The sequence below is a fragment of the Gossypium arboreum genome, chromosome 12 (assembly GCF_025698485.1).
Source record: "Gossypium arboreum isolate Shixiya-1 chromosome 12, ASM2569848v2, whole genome shotgun sequence".
Lineage (NCBI taxonomy): Eukaryota > Viridiplantae > Streptophyta > Magnoliopsida > Malvales > Malvaceae > Gossypium > Gossypium arboreum.
Window position 1 is genome coordinate 10,266,064 of NC_069081.1, and position 19,654 is coordinate 10,285,717.

Consider the following 19,654-nt stretch of genomic DNA (forward strand, 5'->3'; position numbering starts at 1 on the left):
TTAGTTATTTTTCACTTCTAACCAAAAAATCTATCAAATTAGTCCCTAAAACTTTAACTAACCAACAATGATAACATTTTCAATCTTAAACAGTACCGAAAAAAAAGACATGGGTTAGCTAGTTCAAGATACTAAAATTCCAAAAACATAAAAAATTATAAGAAAATGACTAAATTGTACTAACCAATTTTAAGCTTGAAAAATCAAGCCCTATGTCGTTAGTTTCTTCTTCTCCTTCTCTAATGGTACGACCAAAGAAAGAAATGAAGAAATTTCATTCCTCGTTCTTTTCACTTTACATATTTTATACTTTTAAATTTTAAATTTTAAATTTTAACTTATGTTTTAATAATTAATTTTTATAACATTTTCCATATAAAACTTCTCTATTGCCGTCCACTTCCATTTAATTAACGGTTTAATTACCTAATAAGTCCCTTAACTATGCTTTACTTTACGATTTAATTATAATTTAACTTTTGACTCTTGTGTAATTTAGTCATTAGACTTAAAATTTAACGCTAATTCGACAAAATTATTAAACCAAACCTCAATATAATATTATAATACCTATGTAAATATTAATAAATAATATTCACTAATTCTATCATAAAAATAGCATTTCAAAACCGCCGTTTCCGACTCCACTGACTTTCGAATCGTCACAGTAAAGGTGCAAAACCTCCCAAGTTTATAGGGCACTGATAAATTACCAGCATTCCAAGTATCCTGAATTAAAATTTCACATTCCTGTTCCAGCGTCCAAATGATTTCAAACTTAAACTGGCAATCTCTCATCGCCACACCCTTATTGGACATTAACCAGTATTCAACAAAATAGCTTAATGCCGAATGGACAATATGAACTTTATAATGGGGATAGTCAGCCAACCAACATGTAGTGCCTTAGGCACACCACAATAACCAACTTTAATCCCATACGTAAAGCCACACAACCGCCGAACCATTTTCATATCCTTGTAATGTAGTTTCATTTCAATCAAGAATACTACATGGGAAGCTGTTTGCCTCCAAATGTGCGAACATTTAAAGTAAAAATCGTGCAAAAATATATATAAAGAGTAAGTGTGGTATTTGCAAGCGAACATGTCAAATTGTAATATAGTTTAGTGTTACAATGGAAAACTAGTAAGTGTTTCGAGGATTGTACCCAAGGGAGGTTGAATTAAATATAAATATATTATCTCCACTAGTAGATCTTAATAGTAATCACTAAAAATCATATTACGATAATTAATATTAAGTATTAAGGTTGTAAAATAAAAACTAAACTATTAAAACAAAGTTAACAAATGAAAATCTCTCAATTAACAGGTAGAAGATTAACTCGCTTTAATGGTTACAATTAATTTCAAAATTCGGGTTTTATTAGGGAATTAGTTATTAACTAACCATTATTACCTTTGTAACACACCTATACCTAGTTCAACCCAAGGAACCTGATATAGGAATCTTACATTTGGTGCCAAAGTGATTTTGGCTAATCACTAATATATTTGAATATTAAAAAAAATAATAAATTGTTATAATTTATATTTTAGTCCTTACTACCTGGAACACACTTGATCTTCCTAAGTACATGCCATTTTATTCAAAATTTTGAAACATACCCTCTTGGCACATGGAGATGTGATGAGATGAACGCTCACAACCTTAATTACAACTCTTCAAAATTATCAGACCTAATCTGCAAGACCGAAAACAAATCGTGCATGAGTAAAAACTTAGTGGTATTTCTATAATCCGAATATTTAAAAATAATATAATATAATAATAGGCACAATTAAATTATAAGGACATATTAATATCTAGTATTATATCATAACTATCATTTTTCATTTATTAAACAATATCCTAATTCACACAATTGTTATATAAATGATTATTCACATATCAACCATATTTATTCGTACAATGGCATCAGTCATGCAATACTCAATTCATGAATACATCATTTCATACCACACTCAATTCATGAGTATATAACTCATATATTCCATGTATTGTCAACATATTTCACATTCTATTTTCAATTCACTATATCACTTCCCTTTCTCATATCATTTCATTTCAATATCAATTGTAATACTTTATTATTCATTTACCCCTATTAACAAGACTCGAACTTGGACGGATACACGGATCCAACCAAAACACACCAGTTTGGCACCCAGTACCTTATCGGATAATTCAAAGTAATAGATTAACACCCAGTGTCTCATTGGCCATGCCGAAGTAAGTTGGTACCCAGTACCTCATCGAATTTATCCGAAGTAATAATTTGACAGCCAGTGCCTCATCAACTTGTGGTCAAAGTATCCCTGAACGCTTTCAATCCTATGGCATGCCAACTATATCCGACTCAGCCCGATACAGTTAATAGGGTTTCTGATTCACTTTTCAGACACAACCAATATTTAGTATTCCATTGTCACAAAATTCACATTTCAATACCAATCAATAATGTAACAGTCCAGTTTAGACCCTAGTCGGAATAGTGGTTTTGGGACCACAAATATGAGTCAAAAAAATATTTTTTATATTATTTTCTATGCTTTTATATGTGAATTAGTATGTGTGAAAATTTCGTATGAAAATTTAATCGTTTGTGTGCTTAATTTGATAAAATGACCTAATCGCGTAAAATGTAAAAGTTGCCTGCTATTTGTTAAAGTACCTATTTGATGTGTCTTTCTAAATGAAAGGTCCTTATGTTGTTATTTGACCATTGAATTTATGAATGGACATAAATGGCCTAATGTTAATGTTTTGATAATGTTTTCATTAAGGGCAAAATTGGTATTTTGTTAATAATTATTAATTAAATAAAAAAAAGCATGAAAATTGGCCATTATCATCCATGTTTTCCGAAAAATACAAATAAAAAGAAATAAAAGTACAAGCTAGGGTTCGACCATTGATTTCTTTAATTAGGGTATGTGTATTGATCCGTTTTTTATAATTTTTACGTTTTGTGATCGTTGCTTAGAGTTCTATCAAGCCCATGTTTGAATTTCTGATTTTGATGATGATTTTGAGTTGAGCCATTGATAAAACTATGAGTTTTATGAAGTTTGATGATAGTAAATGGAAGATATGTGTTAGATTACTAAGTTTTGTCTTTGAATTTTTGATGAATTTGAGTAATTTGGATTAAATTGTAAAAATGAGATTTTAAGGGACTAAAATGTGAAATAGATGAAACATATGGGCTTATATGAATACTATGAGAATTCGGCCTAACATGGGTATATGGAAATTATATGTATTTTGTGATTTTGAGAATTAGGGACTAAAGTGTCAAAATATATAAATGTGAGGGTTAATTTGTAAATTTCCTTGATTTGAATGATTTAGTGAATAAAATAGTTAAATTTGAATTTATATAGATCAAGAACAGAAGAAAGTAGAATTAGATCGGGGGAAATCGAAAGCCGTCGAGTAGTCGACTCCGTTCGTTCGAATCCGTGCGAGGTAAGTCTATATACAAATAAATGTATTTGAAATGGTTTATTTATGCTTATATGCTATTGAATAATGATGAATGGCTTTATGCCTTGAATATGAGATATTCGAGAAAGTATCAACAAAGTTCCGACGTCCGAAAAGCCCCGTACGAACCATAGGAATAGTTAGGATACATATGTCATGACATAGGATCCGATATGTGTTTTCGTGTAAGACCACTTCTGGGACATTGGCATAGATATTGTGATTACGTGTAAGACCATGTTTGGGACATTGGCATCGTATTTGATTTTATGTAAGACCCTGTCTGGGACAATGGCATCGATATTTGATTACATGTAAGACCACGTTTGGGACGTTGGCATTGTATGAGTTTTCTGAGCTATTCGAGTATCCTTATTGATTCTGAACGGTTCAACGGGCATTCTGAGAAAATGGATGACTATGTGATTTTGTATCTGATCCAGGTACGTTTGAATTGTATGCTATGTTTGTAAATGAAAGGTAAGTATATGCACCTTGGTGAACATATGATATAAGTATGAGTTGCCATGGAAATGAGATATAATATGTATTTGTGAATCATATTCAAATGAACTATAAGAGAGATATGACTATGTGAATGTATTTTGCCCTGAAATATATGAATGAATTGATCAAGATTGATGTTATTTGTCAAGTTTATTTGTATATGGCTTACTAAGCTTTTGAAAGCTTATTCTGTGTGTTTTCCAACTGTTTTATAGATACCAAAGCTACCGGGAGCTCGGGGATCTTCGAGGATCATCACCACACTATCGAACTTCATTTTGGTACCTTTTGAAAATGTATATATCTAAGTATGGAATGTATAGGCTAGAGATCTTTGGACATGTTTTGAAATGTATATATATAGCCATGTGATATGGCTTGGTTTTGGTTGGGTAATGAATGAGTTTTTGGTATGAAATATGTAATGCAAATATGTCAATATAATGTGTTTTGGATGACCAATAGAGTTTGTCTATTTGGTAAGTTTTGTCATGTGCTTATTGAGAAATTGGTAAGTTCATAGTATGAGATTGAATGATGTGTATTAAAATTATGAATCGTATGTTTTGGTATGATTTTGGTTTATGATATGACATAATTTGGTAAGGTTCATATGCATGGAATTGGTTGGCAATGATATAGCATGAATGGTTTATGTTTTGTGGTTGAAATTTGATTGGACATATGATGCATTTGATGCCGAATGGTACTTGTAGGGAGGACCCTTAATGGGTGGCAATTTGGCCTTATAAATGACCTATTTTTGCCTACACAGGTAGGGACACGGGCGTGTGTCTCAGCCGTGTAGCTCAATGGTCATTTCGAAATGAGCCTGGTTAGACCACACGGTCACATACACATGGGCATATGCCAGGCCGTGTGGTCAAGTCAGTTTCGAGCAGGGGTTAGACACACGGGTGTGTGACTGGCCGTGTGATACAAGTCAGTTTTGACCACGACCAAGGCACACGGGTGTGTCTTGTGGCCGTGTGGAAAAGTTAGTATGTATACTCTGTTTTGCCACGGCCTAGACACACGAGTGTGTCTAATGCCGTGTGAGGCACACGGCCTTTTCATACGGGCGTGTGACTTGTATAATTTTGAGAAATGTTTAAGTATCGAAAAATTTTGTATGTGTTTGATTTAGTTCCGGCCTCTTTCTAATATTTGTTTAAGGTCAAGATGACCTAAGGGACTTATTATTGATGTTTAATTATGATTTGAGAATAATGTTTATGAATTGTTTGTAAAATATTCTGATTTGTCCGGTAACGCCTTTAACCCTAATCCAGCAATGGATACGGGTTAGGGGTGTTACAAATAATTTCATCAATCACAAATTCATATAATCTCAATTCAATATCAAGATAATAATAACAACACCCACCTTAATTACTTACCATACACAATAATTCAAAATACAACAAATAAAAATTTCTAAATTCGGATTATAAAAATACAAACCGTAATTCTCGCGCTACTCGTTAATCTTGTCTTTTCCTTTCTTAGCCGAGGTCTCCGGCACAACGTTAGCTACGGAAATTAAAACAATTTAAAATCATTAATACGCACAATTTCACATTGAATATTTAAATTTTTATTCAACTTTTGCTCACACTTCAATTTAATACTTAATCAAAACTAACTTTATTTTATTTAAAACTAATTTCATATTTTCATTCAACTCCCACTTTAGACTAATTTCAACCTTCAAATTTCACCATAAACTCTAATTTCAAAATTCTCTCAATTTAGTCCCTATTATTCAAAACTTATGATTTATTTTACAATTCAATCCCTTTTTCACTTCTAACTTGAAATTCTATCAACTTAACCCCTAACACTTCAATTTATTCAACATGAACAACTTTTAAATATTGACTAACTTCTAAAGTTTCAATATAAATCAAGTAGTATTTTATTCTAAGATTCTAAAAACATAAAAATTTTAAGAAAGTGACTAATTTAACTTACAACTTTAAATTTGAACCTTAAAACCCTAAATTTTCTCTTTTCCTTTTCTTTCTTTCTTTTCTTCTTTCTTTCCCTTTCGTTGCCCAATTCTGTTCTTTCTTTTCTTTTATGTTTTGTTATTAATATTATATATATATATATATATATATATATATATATACTTATACAATAAGAAATATATGTATTATTATATACATATAATTTTTATTTTATACATGTATTTCACCATTACCATACATTTTTCATGATTTTGGTTTAATTATTTATTTATATATTTTATACTTTAATTATAATATAATATAATATAATAATATTTTCTTAAATAATAAGTAAGTGCATATAATTATTACAAGTATTTGTATAATATTGTTACACATGTAATTTACTATTATCATATAATGTAAATTTTATGGTTTATTTGCTTAATTAGTTCCTTTACTTTTACGTATTCTATTATTAAGCTTTCACACTTTATTCAATTTAATCCTTATACCTAATTAGCCTTAATTTATACAGATTCGCCTAACCAAAACCTAATTAACTACACTACTAATCGTCATAAATATTTTTAATAAATATTTACGAATTCGTTTTTCGAAAACAGAAACCCTAAAATACACTTTCCGATACTCGTGACTATCGGGTCGTTACAACCTCTCAGCCTCTACTAATTAACTAATCGACTAGTACACGCTTATCTCTCGACCTCACTTTCTTGATCGGGACAAATCCATAATTTACACGGTAAATTTATCTCTCGACCTTGTTTTTACTAGATTACTTCCTAGTGTCGTCAATCTTTAGGTTAAAAAACACATATATTTATGCCAAATAAATCTATGGAAAAACTATAATTCTTTCTTTAATTACTGTCATATCTTCTCGTTGATCTCCCTAATAGCCACTCATGAACACAATTTCCATATTCTTTAAAATTAATTCAAGGTGTACAAACACACAAATAAATTAAAACGAGAGAATGATAGAAATTGCTCCGCTTGATAAGCTGAATGCGTTCAGGTCTGCGAAATCCTTTAACAACTAACAAGAGATTATCGTTGACAAACAAGAAGTGTAAGAAAAATAAAAGAATACTTAAAAACAAAGTTTTAGACTCAAATCAAATCTAAGTAAAAGAACAAGAAAATAAATTGTTTTAAAAATAAAATAAAATAAAATAAAATAAAACCTAATTTAAAATCTAATTAAAACTAAATCTACTCCTAAAATCTAATTTAACTTGTGGCCTCCAAAACGACCACCCTTCTAATTAAGCATAAGTCTCCTCCTATTTATAGGCAAAAGTAACTACTTAATTAGATCAAATACAGGCCATAATTACACTAAATATTGATGGTGCGGGTGAAAACACCCTCACTTTAGTTTTACCTTCTGTCAACCTGTCTCGCGACACACACTTTGATAGTGAGATCTGGAGCTCGTCTTGTTGTGTTATGACTTGGCAGTCTTTTTTTTTTTTTTAATTTTTTGGGCCTAAAAAGAGGTGTTTTGCACACTTAATTAAATCGTTAAAATTATTTAAGTCCTTCCAATAAGTTAGCTAACTTGAAATATTGCGTAAAAATACTTATTTTACAATAATTTAAATTTAAGCTAAGAAATATGAAAATTTAATTAAAAAAAATACAAAAATGGCTAAAAAACCAAGTTGATTAAGGGAAGAAAATATCTAAACCGTCAGTACGATTTATGGCAGGTGAAGAGCTTAGTAAGTAATGAAATACAATGATAGTAGTTTTCAAGCCTGAGTGGCCATGGCCATGGATAAATATGAGGCGGTCTTCATCTCCACTCCTACCATCGGTAACCTGGTTCCTACCGTCGAATTCGCCCACCACCTAACTCGTCATGACCCTCGCTTCTCCGCTACCCTTCTCATAATCACGGTGCCCGAGAGAACAATCGTCAACCTTTACACAAAATCACTTGCCACCGCTGCTTCTCACTCTCAGTCACATGTCAATTTCATCCATCTCCCTACCGTTCAACCTCCCACTCCTGATCAGTACCAATCTTCATTGGGTTACACATCCCTCTTCATAGACAAGCACAAGCCCCACGTCAAGCATGCCATCTCCACCCTTGCCTCAACTACTTCTGTTGCTGCTCTCTTTGTTGACATGTTTACCACTTCCATGATTGATATTGCCCAAGACCTTGGCATTCCTTGTTATCTCTTCTTTGCTTCTCCAGCCAGTTTTTTGGGGTTTATGTTTCATTTGCCAGCGCTAGACACACAACTAGCTGTCGCCTTTGTTGACTCCGACTCCCACTCTGGGTTTATCGTTCCCAAAGACTCTGCAGTGGAGTTGATCGTCCCCACTTTTTCTAAACCCTTGCCCCCAAGCATGTTGCCCTCTCATGTGCTAAAGAGAAACAAGGATGGTTATTTCTGTTTCTTAGAGAACGCACGCAGGTACACAGAGACAATAGGTATCGTAGTAAACACGTTTCTTGAACTGGAGCCCCATGCCATTGAGTCGCTTTCCATCAGTGGGTTACCTCCAGTTTACCCAGTGGGTCCAATTCTGGATCATGCTGGAGCGTCCCGATGGCATCCGGATGGAGCTCAGCAACAGGATTCCATAATGGAATGGCTTGATCAACAGCCTCCCTCTTCAGTGGTATTCCTCTGCTTCGGGAGCATGGGGAGTCTTGAAGGACCTCAATTGAGAGAGATCGCAATTGGGTTGGAGCGTTCTGGGTATCGATTTTTATGGTCCATACGCGAGCCACCCAAAGGCAAATTAGATCTCCCAGGTGAGTACACCAACGTAGAGGCTGTTTTGCCGGCGGGGTTTCTGGATCGGACGGCTGGATTGGGGATTGTGTGCGGGTGGGTTCAGCAAGTGAGAGTATTGAGCCACCAAGCAATTAGAGGGTTTGTATCACACTGTGGGTGGAACTCCATATTGGAGAGTGTATGGCACGGGGTTCCTATTGCAACATGGCCAGTGTATGCGGAGCAACAAATGAATGCATTTGAGTTGGTGAAAGAGCTGGGATTGGGTGTGGAGATAAGGTTGGATTACAGGGAGGGCAGTGATTTGGTAGTGGCTGAGGAGTTAGAAAGAGGGTTGAGGCGTTTGATGGACGGTGAAGATGAAGTGAAGGCCAAGGTAAGGGAAATGAAGAGCAAGAGTAGGATGGCACTGATGGAAAACGGTTCCTCCTATAAATCCTTAACATCCCTAATTCAGGAAATCAGCAGTAGAATGCAAGGTTCTGAGGTGAAATACTGAACCGTACGTTTGGAAATACAGAACTAGCTACAAATGAATTGTGGTCACTTTCTCACAATGGTTATATTTATTGAAATGCTTTATTTGTAGATGCAGCCATTTAACCATCCACAACTTCTGGTTCATGCACTTCCATGTTTTGATATTTTTGGCATTAGATTTAACAATGCTAGGCAGTGGTATAACACTTTTGTTGACCTACAGATGCTAACATATATGATCGTAGCTCAAGTACAAAGTTCTTGGAAGCTTCCATCCCTACCGGTTTTAACAATAAGTTCAGTAAACTTGTTATCTATCATGTCACAAATTTTGCTCACCAGTCGAGTTATAGATGTAGGATTTTGCATCATGTAAGATGTTATACTCTATAAGCATGCAACTGTGAGGATGTGAAAGAAAATGTTAGGATTCTCATCATCTGAAAATTACCATGCGAATATATATATATATATATATATATATATATTTATCAATTAATGAACCCAACAGTCGGCTGGTGTTAAAGCTGTTGCTACATGTCACCAATAAAATGCTGAAGGCGTGGAGATCATGATACTTTGAATTCAATTAAATTGGAAAAAGAAAAAAAGTTAAGGCCCCTCGGATAAATAAGCCCTTCATTCGGAGGGCCAAAAAGAAAACCAAAACTTATTTATCTTTGTAGTTATCTACGGGATGACGTTGAAGGTGTTGAAATTGAACTTGATAGATAAGAGCCAGGCCAGCGATGAAGATAGTGATCAATCATGTTGTCTTCTACATAGCAAACAAAAAACAAAAAAAAGAATCAATTAAAGGTTAAAAAATACAATAGGCCCCTGTATTTTTCACAAATTTAGAACTTAGTCCATGTACCTTTATTTCTAGAAATTTAGTATCTTTACTTCTTAAATTTCAAAATTCAGGTCTACTTGTTAACCTTGTTAATTTTTTTTATTTTGATAAATTTGTTAGTGTGATATTTTGAAATAAAAAAATTTACTTAATAGCCATGTAATTAAAAATGATATTGTAATAAGCCTGAATTCAATAAAAAAATATTAATGTGTTGTTGATTGAACATGAATTTTAAAAGTTGAAAAGTAGAAGAATTAAATTCTTAAAAATAAAATTATAAAGACTAAATTTCTACTTCATGAAGAGTATAGGGGTTTAAGACAAATTTTACTCTAAATTAAATGGCTTTAGTGCTTAAGTCTCACGCTCTCCAGTAGCTTAACAATTGTAGCAAATTTCAACTTGATGATATCATATGCAGTAAACGACGCCAACTTGCAACCATTTGTTGTGGATAGAGGTGTGCATGGGCCGGGCCGGGCCGGACCCACTGAAAATTTCAGGCCCGTTTTTAGGCACGGGCCCGGCCCAAAATATGGGCCTAAAAATTTACCCAAGCCCGGCCCGAAATAAAATTGTTAAGCCCGAGCCCGGCCCGGCCCGGCCCGACCCATATTAAATTTTTTTTAACTTATTTCATTAAATAAATTTTTTAAAATATATTAAATAATCAAATACATTTAAAACAAATATTAAAACAAGAAACAAATAAAAATATATTAAAACAATTCTTAAAACAATACACAAATTAAAAATATAATAAAATTGATTATATTAAAATTAAAATTAAAATATAAATATGATTAAAAATAAAAAATATATATTTATTATATAATTCGGGCCGGGCCAGGCCAGGCCCAGGCCAAAAAAATTTTACCCGAGCCCGGCCCATTTTCTAAACGGGCCTCGTTTTTTTGCCCAAACCCATATTTCGGGCCTATATTTTTACCCGAACCCTCCCATTTTTTTGGCGGGCCTACGGGCCGGGCTGGGTAGCCTGGCCCATGCACACCTCTAGTTGTGGAACCGTGGGTTTTTATTTATATAATATAAAATAAAAAAATTATTAAAATGACGTTTAAAAAATTATGTACCAAAATATATTCAAACTAGTGGAGGGCGGTGCATAGACGGCACCACCTTAGAATTTCGACAAATCTGACTGAAAAAAAAATTGGTGAAGGTAATGTAATAGGCAGTACTTAAAAAAAAGGGGTTAAATACGACCTGTATACGAAAAACCCGACCCAAAACCTGATTCGCTGTCACAGATGAGACAACACAAGGGGTCACGCCTAGGGAAGAGGCGGCATCCCCTAGTCACACCTAGGGAAGAGGCGGCACCTCCTGGTCACGCCTAGGGCAAAGGCGGCACCACTGGTGACGCCATCTCCGTAGGCAACACAGACTTGCGGTGTCAGGCGATGGGACGGGTCATGGCTTCAGCCCGTGAGTTGTGTGTTTGGGGACCTTATAATGGTCCCCAATGCCTCATTTTTGGCCAGAAGAGAGAAAGTTTTTGAAGAAAAGAAGAGAATAAGAAAAAGGAGAATGAGAGGGCGGAAGGGAAAAAGAAAGGAAAAAAGAGAAGTAGAATAGAGAAAGGGAATGAGAAAGAGAAGAAAAAAAAATAAATAGAAAAGGAGATGAGAGTTCGTTGTTTAGGGAAGATTAGGTGTTTAAGAAAAGATTTTTTTTGTTATAAATTAATGTTAATGTTAATATTAATTTGTTTTTGTTGTTATTATTGTTAATTTAATTCGGATTTAATTTTTAATTTTATTTTAGTAAGGTATTATTTGGTTAAAAGAGCTATTAAGGTATGCTTGTATTTATTTTATATTTTCATTCATTCATAATTTATTTTTAATGTTTATTGAAGTAAAAAGCCTATTTATGTTATGTACAAAGAATGTTTTATTTTTTATGTAATTTATTTGTTATGTGTATTTTAGGTTGATCAAATATACTTTTAATGTAATTTATTTGACAAGTTATTTTAATTATTTTAATATAATTTTTATTTATTTTGTATGTAGGTAAAAGATGAGACCATTATATGGAATTTGTGAATGGGACCATTGAGTTGGAATTTATAAGATAAATTAGGAATTAGTTTATATGTTCTAATTTTTAAGATTTTATAATTGAGAATAAGAGTTTATGTTTTAAATTTTATTTTATGTTCTTTATAAATATTATAAATGAAATTTCTTTTGAATCCTTTTATGCAAAAAAATATATATATATTTTTACAATAATTAAGTTGGCATGTTATTATATACATTATATTTTAAACCAATACATTTCACTTATTATCATTTTAAAATAATAATAATATTTTTATTTATTATGTTGAGATAGTTTATGTTATGTTTTTGTTATATTTTTTTATTGACATGTTATTTTTATTATTTTAATAGAATTTTTTTGTTTTTTGTATAGGTAAAAGATTAAACCATTGAAATGGAATTTGTGAATGACACCATTGAGTTGGAGTTTGAGTTGGAATTTATAAGATATATTTATTATGTTAATGTAGTATAGTAAAAATATGATGTGGACAAAACAGATTGGTATTTTTTGTAATTAAAAGCAATATATAAAATTGAGGTATTTTGATAAATATTTAAAATGCATCAAATTTTGAAATTAATAATCGAAATTTGTTTTGAAATTGCAGATATCACAATGGGTTCATTGATTAAGAACGATGGTTACATATCAAACACAGTTAATAATATGGTAATATATTGTTATTTGTTAATCACATGTTCCCTTCAAAAAAGTTCTACGTCATTTAAGAAAATAAATTATGTTATTATAACTATTTTTTGTAATTTAATAGTATCAAGGCCCGTATTGCGCATTAAGGGGTCGGGTGAATGATTTAGGATATTCCCTGGATGAACGACTGATGCCATACTTGGAGTTAGCTGGATTCGGGTCAGCAGCATTGATCCCGATGTTTGATTTGCAGTACGATTTAATATCCGTATTGGTCGAGCGTTGGCGCCTGAAGACCTACACTTTTAATTTGCCATGTGGGGAGTGCACTGTCACTCTGGATGATGTTGCATTGCAACTTGGGCTCCGAATTGACGGGAGTGTCATAACGGGCGTAAGTACGATAGCTGAGCCGGGTGCCATTTGTTATAACTAGGAGTCTCGCCCAACGATGTTGAGTCCAAATTTACGGGTTTGAGATTTTCATGGCTGAAAGCCAATTTTGAACATTTATCAATTAATGCTACTGAGCAGAAGGTGATGTGCTCAGCTCAAGTGTACATTATGCATATAGAGGGTGTACTGATGCCGGATGCGAACAACAACAGGGTTCATTTGATGTATTTACCCCTATTAGCTGATTTGTATAATGTTCACTCGTATAGTTGGGGTTCTGCAGTTTTGACTATGTGGTATAGTTAGCTTTGTTAGATGACAAAGCCTAATGTCGTAAACATAGGCATATGCCTTATATTGCTGCAGTCATGAGCTCTTTATTGGATGTCATTTTTGGCATCGGTTAGGCACCAAGCATAGGTATTTCCATTAGTGAACAGGTGATAAAATTTAACTTGTTATAGCAATTAATTGACTTTTTTTTCTAAAGATACTATTCTAACGATACTATTCTAACATGTAATTTATTTTCGTAGATAGAGTTTTTATCCGAGTATCGGGAGGTCGTACACTGTCCTGATATATCGTCTAATGATTGAACAACATGCCGAGAAAGGGGTAAGCTATTCCAATATTCATGACATGTAATTACTTTGTATATCTTACTCAAACTATGTTAAATTTTAACCATGTTATTAATCGTGCAGTTTATTTGGATGCCGTATCGGAGACAAAAAATTGCGGCTGTTATAACCTCGCCTGCCCACATTCATTCTCACCTGTGGTGCATCAACGCACCAATTATCAAATTTCAGACAGTCGAGTGGTATAACGGGGATCGAGTGCTCTGGCAATTTGGTTGCATCCAGTATATCTCGGCTCCGCCAATGCAGTTGGAGAAGATTCACGGGATTAAAAAGAGATGAAAACATGGAAATAATTGAGGGTTTGTGCACTAGAAATATATTGCAGTATGGGATAATCGGATGGCACGGAGACCTCAGATGGATATTTCTTTCGATTTGCAACCATCGTTAGAGTACATACAATGGTACTCTAGTACGGGAAAACCATACTTACTTGGTGGGCAGTCGACTGTAGTCCCCCGCACATGTATCAACTTGGGGCATATAAGCCAATGCCTGATATTGAGGCTCAGCCAAAGCCCGAGCCAAAGCCTGAACGTTCGCATACACATTTCACTGATAGTTCTTATCATCCGGAATTGTGGGCCAATGGCTATTTCTCGAGCTTATCAGGACATGGATATTATTTCGGGTTTGATATCTTCAGTCTAGTACCACTGCAGTACAACACTCCTCCCGGCCTGTATCCACTGCAATACTCCACTTCTCCTGGGTCGTATCCACCGAGTATAGTATTTCTTCCGGCTCAAGTTCATCGATGGTGTTTGGGGCATATGATTTTTCTTCCATGTTTTGCACACCCCCACTTGTGACTGAAGAGGATGTTAATCGCTGTGATCACCCACAACGTAAACGTCGACCCCCGCAAAAATATACCCCTAGGACCACACCATCAAACCATCAATTTAGGAGTTTCTTGCAATTTAAATATTACAAAGTTTGTACTTTTTATTCTAAAAATATAAATCAAGAAAAAGATAATCTTTGTATTTATTTAGTTAGATTAATTGCAACATTAAAACTTGGAACAAACTTTGTAGTCATAAATTAGATTAATTGCAACATTACAACATTACAACATTATAACATTAAAACTTGGAACAAACTTTGTAATATAAATTTTTAATATAAATTAAATACATTACAATATTAAAAATTAGAACAAACTTTCTAATATAAATTTTGTTATATAAATTAAATACATTACAACATTAAAATTGGAACAAACTTTGTAATAGAAATTTTGTTATATAAATTAAATACATTACGACATTAAAAATTGGAACAAACTTTGTAATAGAAATTTTGTTATATAAATTAAATACATTACAACATTAAAACTTGGAACAAACTTTGTAATATAAATTAGGTAAATTGGATTACATAAGCTCAATTCCTACCCGATTATGTAGTTTCGCCGTGGGCATTTACTCCGATTATGATCAGCTAATCTGCATAATCCACAACGCTTACCGTCAGATTTCTCCCTAATGCCCATTTCGTTATGGATTCTGGATGATTGCAGACGACCTTTCGGATTCCTATGTAACTGTAACACCCTTTGCCCTTATCCAACGCCGGGACGGGGTTCGAGGTGCTACCTGACTTTTACTAACACTTCTATACTAAACAGGGCCATGAAATCTCAAATAATTAAAAACTTTTCTTTTCACATACAATTTGTCCCATATACGGGCTTACGAGGCTCAAAACATACATCTGGAGTGGTTCGGGACCCAATCGAGAACTCATGAAAAACTTAGAAAATCTCTTGCATCAAGGCTTCATACGCCCGTGTGGGTATAGAGCACACACCCGTGTGCTGGGGACACGCCCGTGTCCCGAACCCGTGTCCAAAAACCTAGACAATTACAAGGCTATTTTCCAAGCCATTTTGTCACACTCACAACAGATGCACGCATACTTATACAATAACATACAATATGGCAAAATTAGGTACTTAAACATTCCTAACATGTCATGATTATGGCAATTTCACATGTAATAGATATCATAGATTTTACTCGCATCTTTACCACATTCATGCTATAATCATTATAAACTCATCACATAATACCATAGCACATGCATGCATAATTAAAATGGATTTACAACCCCATAATCAAAATAGGCCAACACATATGGCTAAAGCCATATCACATACTCTAATATTTAAACTCCTATACATGCCATAGGCTCAAAGTACTTGAAATCACTACACCAATAATGTTAGCTTGACAGTGTGATAATATCTCCGACGAACTCCAACCCGAGCTAACCTGGTAACCCTAGGAAACATGGGAAAGAAGGAGGGGTAAGCTTTCGCTTAGTAAGTTCATATGAAAACAATAAGCAACTCATTAACTTGTTTTATCAATGTTTACAACATATTCTCAAGTTCACTACAAGCTGTCTTTCTGAGCAATAGTCACTAAATTATTTATATTTAGAGCTACGAAACTCCGAATTAAGTTCCGTTAATTTTCCATGAAACTAGACTTATTTTCCTTTCTTCCATAAAATTTCCATAATTTTTGGTTAAGCCAAATAGTACAGTTTATTCCTCAAAGTTACCCCTGATTCACTGTCTGATAGTTCCGACCCTTCTGTACTAAAGTTCAATTATCTCATAGTACAAGACTCGAATAATGTTTTCGTCTATTTCTCTTGAAACTAGACTCATATTTATACTTACTAATTTTTTTCTAGAATTTTTGGTTGGGCCAATTAGTACAGTTTATTAGTTAAATTCTCCCCTGTTTCAGGGTATGACCACTCTGACCCCTGTGCACTACGAACCGAATTTCGCCCTGTACAGAATTCCAACGACCATGCCGTTTATTGCCCCTAAAAATAGACTCAATAAGGAATCCATGAATAAAGGTATTACTCTTAACAATTTTTATACAATTTTTGGTGAATTTCTAAATTCAGAACAGGGGAACTCGAATTCATTCAGACCCTGTTTCACAAAAAGTCAAATATCACACAATATGGAATTCTTTTTCTTCCCTTGTTTCTTTCATGTGAAAATATACTCATTAAGATTTAATCCCATATTTTATTCTGCCTCTAACTCATTTTCCAATATTTTTAGTGTATTTTCAAAGTTACACTACTGCAGTAACTCAAATCTGTCAAGGCTAAATTACTAATTCATGATTATTGTTCACAAAATTAATACAACATCATTTATATAATCATCACCGAGACATTCATATCACATTTTCATTTACCATCTTACCATTTTTTTGTTATGTCGAGTTTTCAACCCGAGGGTTAAGTATATACCTGTTCAAAGTATCCATTTCACAACATTTATCAATACGTCCCTTTCATCTCGAGTATTCCTCCATTTGAGTAGAATTTTACCCATTGAATACATCGAAATATAATTCGGATACATGGAAAGTTTGCACATAAGTGCCACATATATAGCCAAGCTACTATGTAACCCACCCATAAGTGAACTCGGACTCAACTCAACGAGCTCGGATGCCTAGTTACATCTCACGAACTCGGACTCAACTCAATGAGTTCGAACATTCGCATCCATAAGTGAACTCGGACTCAACTCGACGAGCTCGGATGCCCAAATATTCTAGTGACATGTCACTTGTATCCTAATCTATTCCTAAGGTTCAAATGGGACCTTTTTCCCAATCATGTGTCTCAACCATCTTCTAGGGAATGTCGATACTAATACTCGGTAGTATTTTACATTTTCCAAGTATATCATATAATTTGACATATTATCAAACAATTATCACAAGTATAATATCTCATAATAATTATCATATCATTTAAATAACATCAAAACATTTAAAATAATAACTATGTTACCAACATTTACATATGAACTTACCTCGATACCACAAAGGTAAAAAAGACGTAATTATCCCTTAATCAATTTCTTTCCGTTGTAGGTCCAAATCTCGATTTTCATCATCTAAAATATCACATTCAACTTATTAAAACAATGTACTGATCAAATTAGTCCATTGACACACTTGAGCAATTTTTACAATTTTGCCACTATATTTTGCCAAAATTACCAAATTACCCCTAGGCTCGTAAAATAATTTTTATCACATTTCTTTACTCCTTGAGTCTAGATGAACCATTTTCATAACTATAGCAACTCATAATTTCAACTATTTCACACATTTACAACTCATTTTACAACTTAGCAATCTAGCCCTTTTTAAGGTGTTTTCATGCAATTTCTTTCACAAAAAAAGTTGTTTATTAGACAACTAGGACTCATAATATTCCATAAAAACACAGCAAACAACACAATTACTCTCATGGAAAAACCCTAGACTCTTCATCATTTTGCAAAATAGACCCCTCATATGAAAGCTCATGCTTTAGGGGTTCCAAAAATGTAAAAATCATCAAGAAAGACATTAAAAATCACTTACTAGCAAGGGATGTAAGTGGCTGATATTTCAGAGCTTCAAAACCCCTTTCTTTTCTTCCATTTTTGGTGGAGGAGAAGAGAAAAATGATAGCTTTTTCTTTTTAATTTGTCAATAATAAAACTAGTCAAAATTGGTGACCAACTTCACCTAATTTTGACTTTTCAACAATTTTTTTTTTGTCTCCCATGGCCAGCCATCACAATTTCAATGGCCTAATTTTACTTTAAAGAACCCCAATTTAAGATACAAGGCAATTTAACACCTTTAGGTATTAAAACACAACTTTTACCTTTTACGCGATTTAGTTCTTTTTCGAAATTGGACTAGAAATTGCTAAAATTAACTTACCAAAATTTACATGTACTTATAAAATTATATTATAACACATAAAATAATACTAAAATAATTTTCTCTGGCCTCGGAATAGTGGTCCCGAAACCATTGTTCCGACTAGGCCCAAAATCGGGCTGTTACAGCAACCCTTTGTCTGGGGCAAGCTCGAAATTCGTTGGAGACACCTCCTACATAGACAGGTCAGGCAGGACGAGGAACTTATTCTTTTAGACACGCAACATGCGCTCGAGGGTGTACACATCATCGATAAATTGTTCAACATTGAGCGAGCCTTTAGCATACATTGCCACGACATACGCACATGGATAATGAAGTGTTTGAAACCTCCTGCAATCGTACCGTCTGTTTCGGGGATCAAATTTATAGGACCTAGGTGGTATATCGGGTCGACGACCGATAGTCTTCGTAACTTGAAATGTTTCAAGGCCTCGTGAATATACTTCTACATTCATTGACCTCGCCATCCGACATTTTGCAACCATTGCATCTTGACATCTTTGACAAACACGTGTCCCGCTTCCATCTGGTTGACTTGTTGTTGACCTATTCTTGGCATCAAGGTAGTCAATCTGTAAAATGTAGCTGAGAAGATAGATGAAATCAGAAGATGTTGTATTTTCAACAACACAGCGTTGATCCCCTCCACCAAGTTTGTGGTCATTTGACCATAACGAAAGCCATCGTCAAAACTTTAAGCCCATTTTCACAGCTCTATAGTACCCAACCACCGTCGGAAAGATGTGTTCGTTTGACCCTCAATGTCACTCTCAACTTGAGTCATTCTTTGGTGGAAAATGTGTGGCTCTAGCTCGTGTGTTGTATATGTATTAAGAAAAGATAAGTTACAGTATTGCCCTAAAATATTAAAACTTATATTAAAAAGATAAGGTTGTTCTTTACCCATGCTCACAACTTGTCTTCGCGAGTTTACATTCTTATAATCTCAATAGAAGTTAGCCGCGATGTGCCCGATGCAGTAAATGGATCTTCATGGCACACCAGAACGCCT

General features: G+C 33.9%; 1 protein-coding gene and 1 long non-coding RNA gene across 2 annotated transcripts; one reads left to right on the forward strand and one right to left on the reverse strand.

The window, feature by feature from the left end:
* Positions 1–7,492: 7,492 nt before the first annotated feature.
* On the forward strand, positions 7,493–9,346 carry LOC108477309 (UDP-glycosyltransferase 43-like). Its single transcript, XM_017779810.2, has one exon. The coding sequence runs from the start codon at positions 7,770–7,772 to the stop codon at positions 9,255–9,257; it is 1,488 nt and encodes a 495-aa protein (XP_017635299.1). The 5' UTR covers positions 7,493–7,769; the 3' UTR covers positions 9,258–9,346.
* A 6,552-nt stretch (positions 9,347–15,898) lies between these two features.
* On the reverse strand, positions 15,899–18,398 carry LOC128285149 (uncharacterized). The gene is made up of 3 exons (XR_008275569.1): positions 18,292–18,398; positions 17,733–17,816; positions 15,899–16,155 (listed from the first exon to the last, which is right to left on the reverse strand). It is a non-coding gene; the product is annotated as an uncharacterized LOC128285149 (long non-coding RNA).
* Positions 18,399–19,654: the final 1,256 nt, after the last annotated feature.

Bases quoted from the DNA above. Each gene is read 5' to 3' on its own strand.
- LOC108477309 (XM_017779810.2), top strand. From the start codon at position 7,770: ATGGCCATGGATAAATATGAGGCGGTCTTCATCTCCACTCCTACCATC.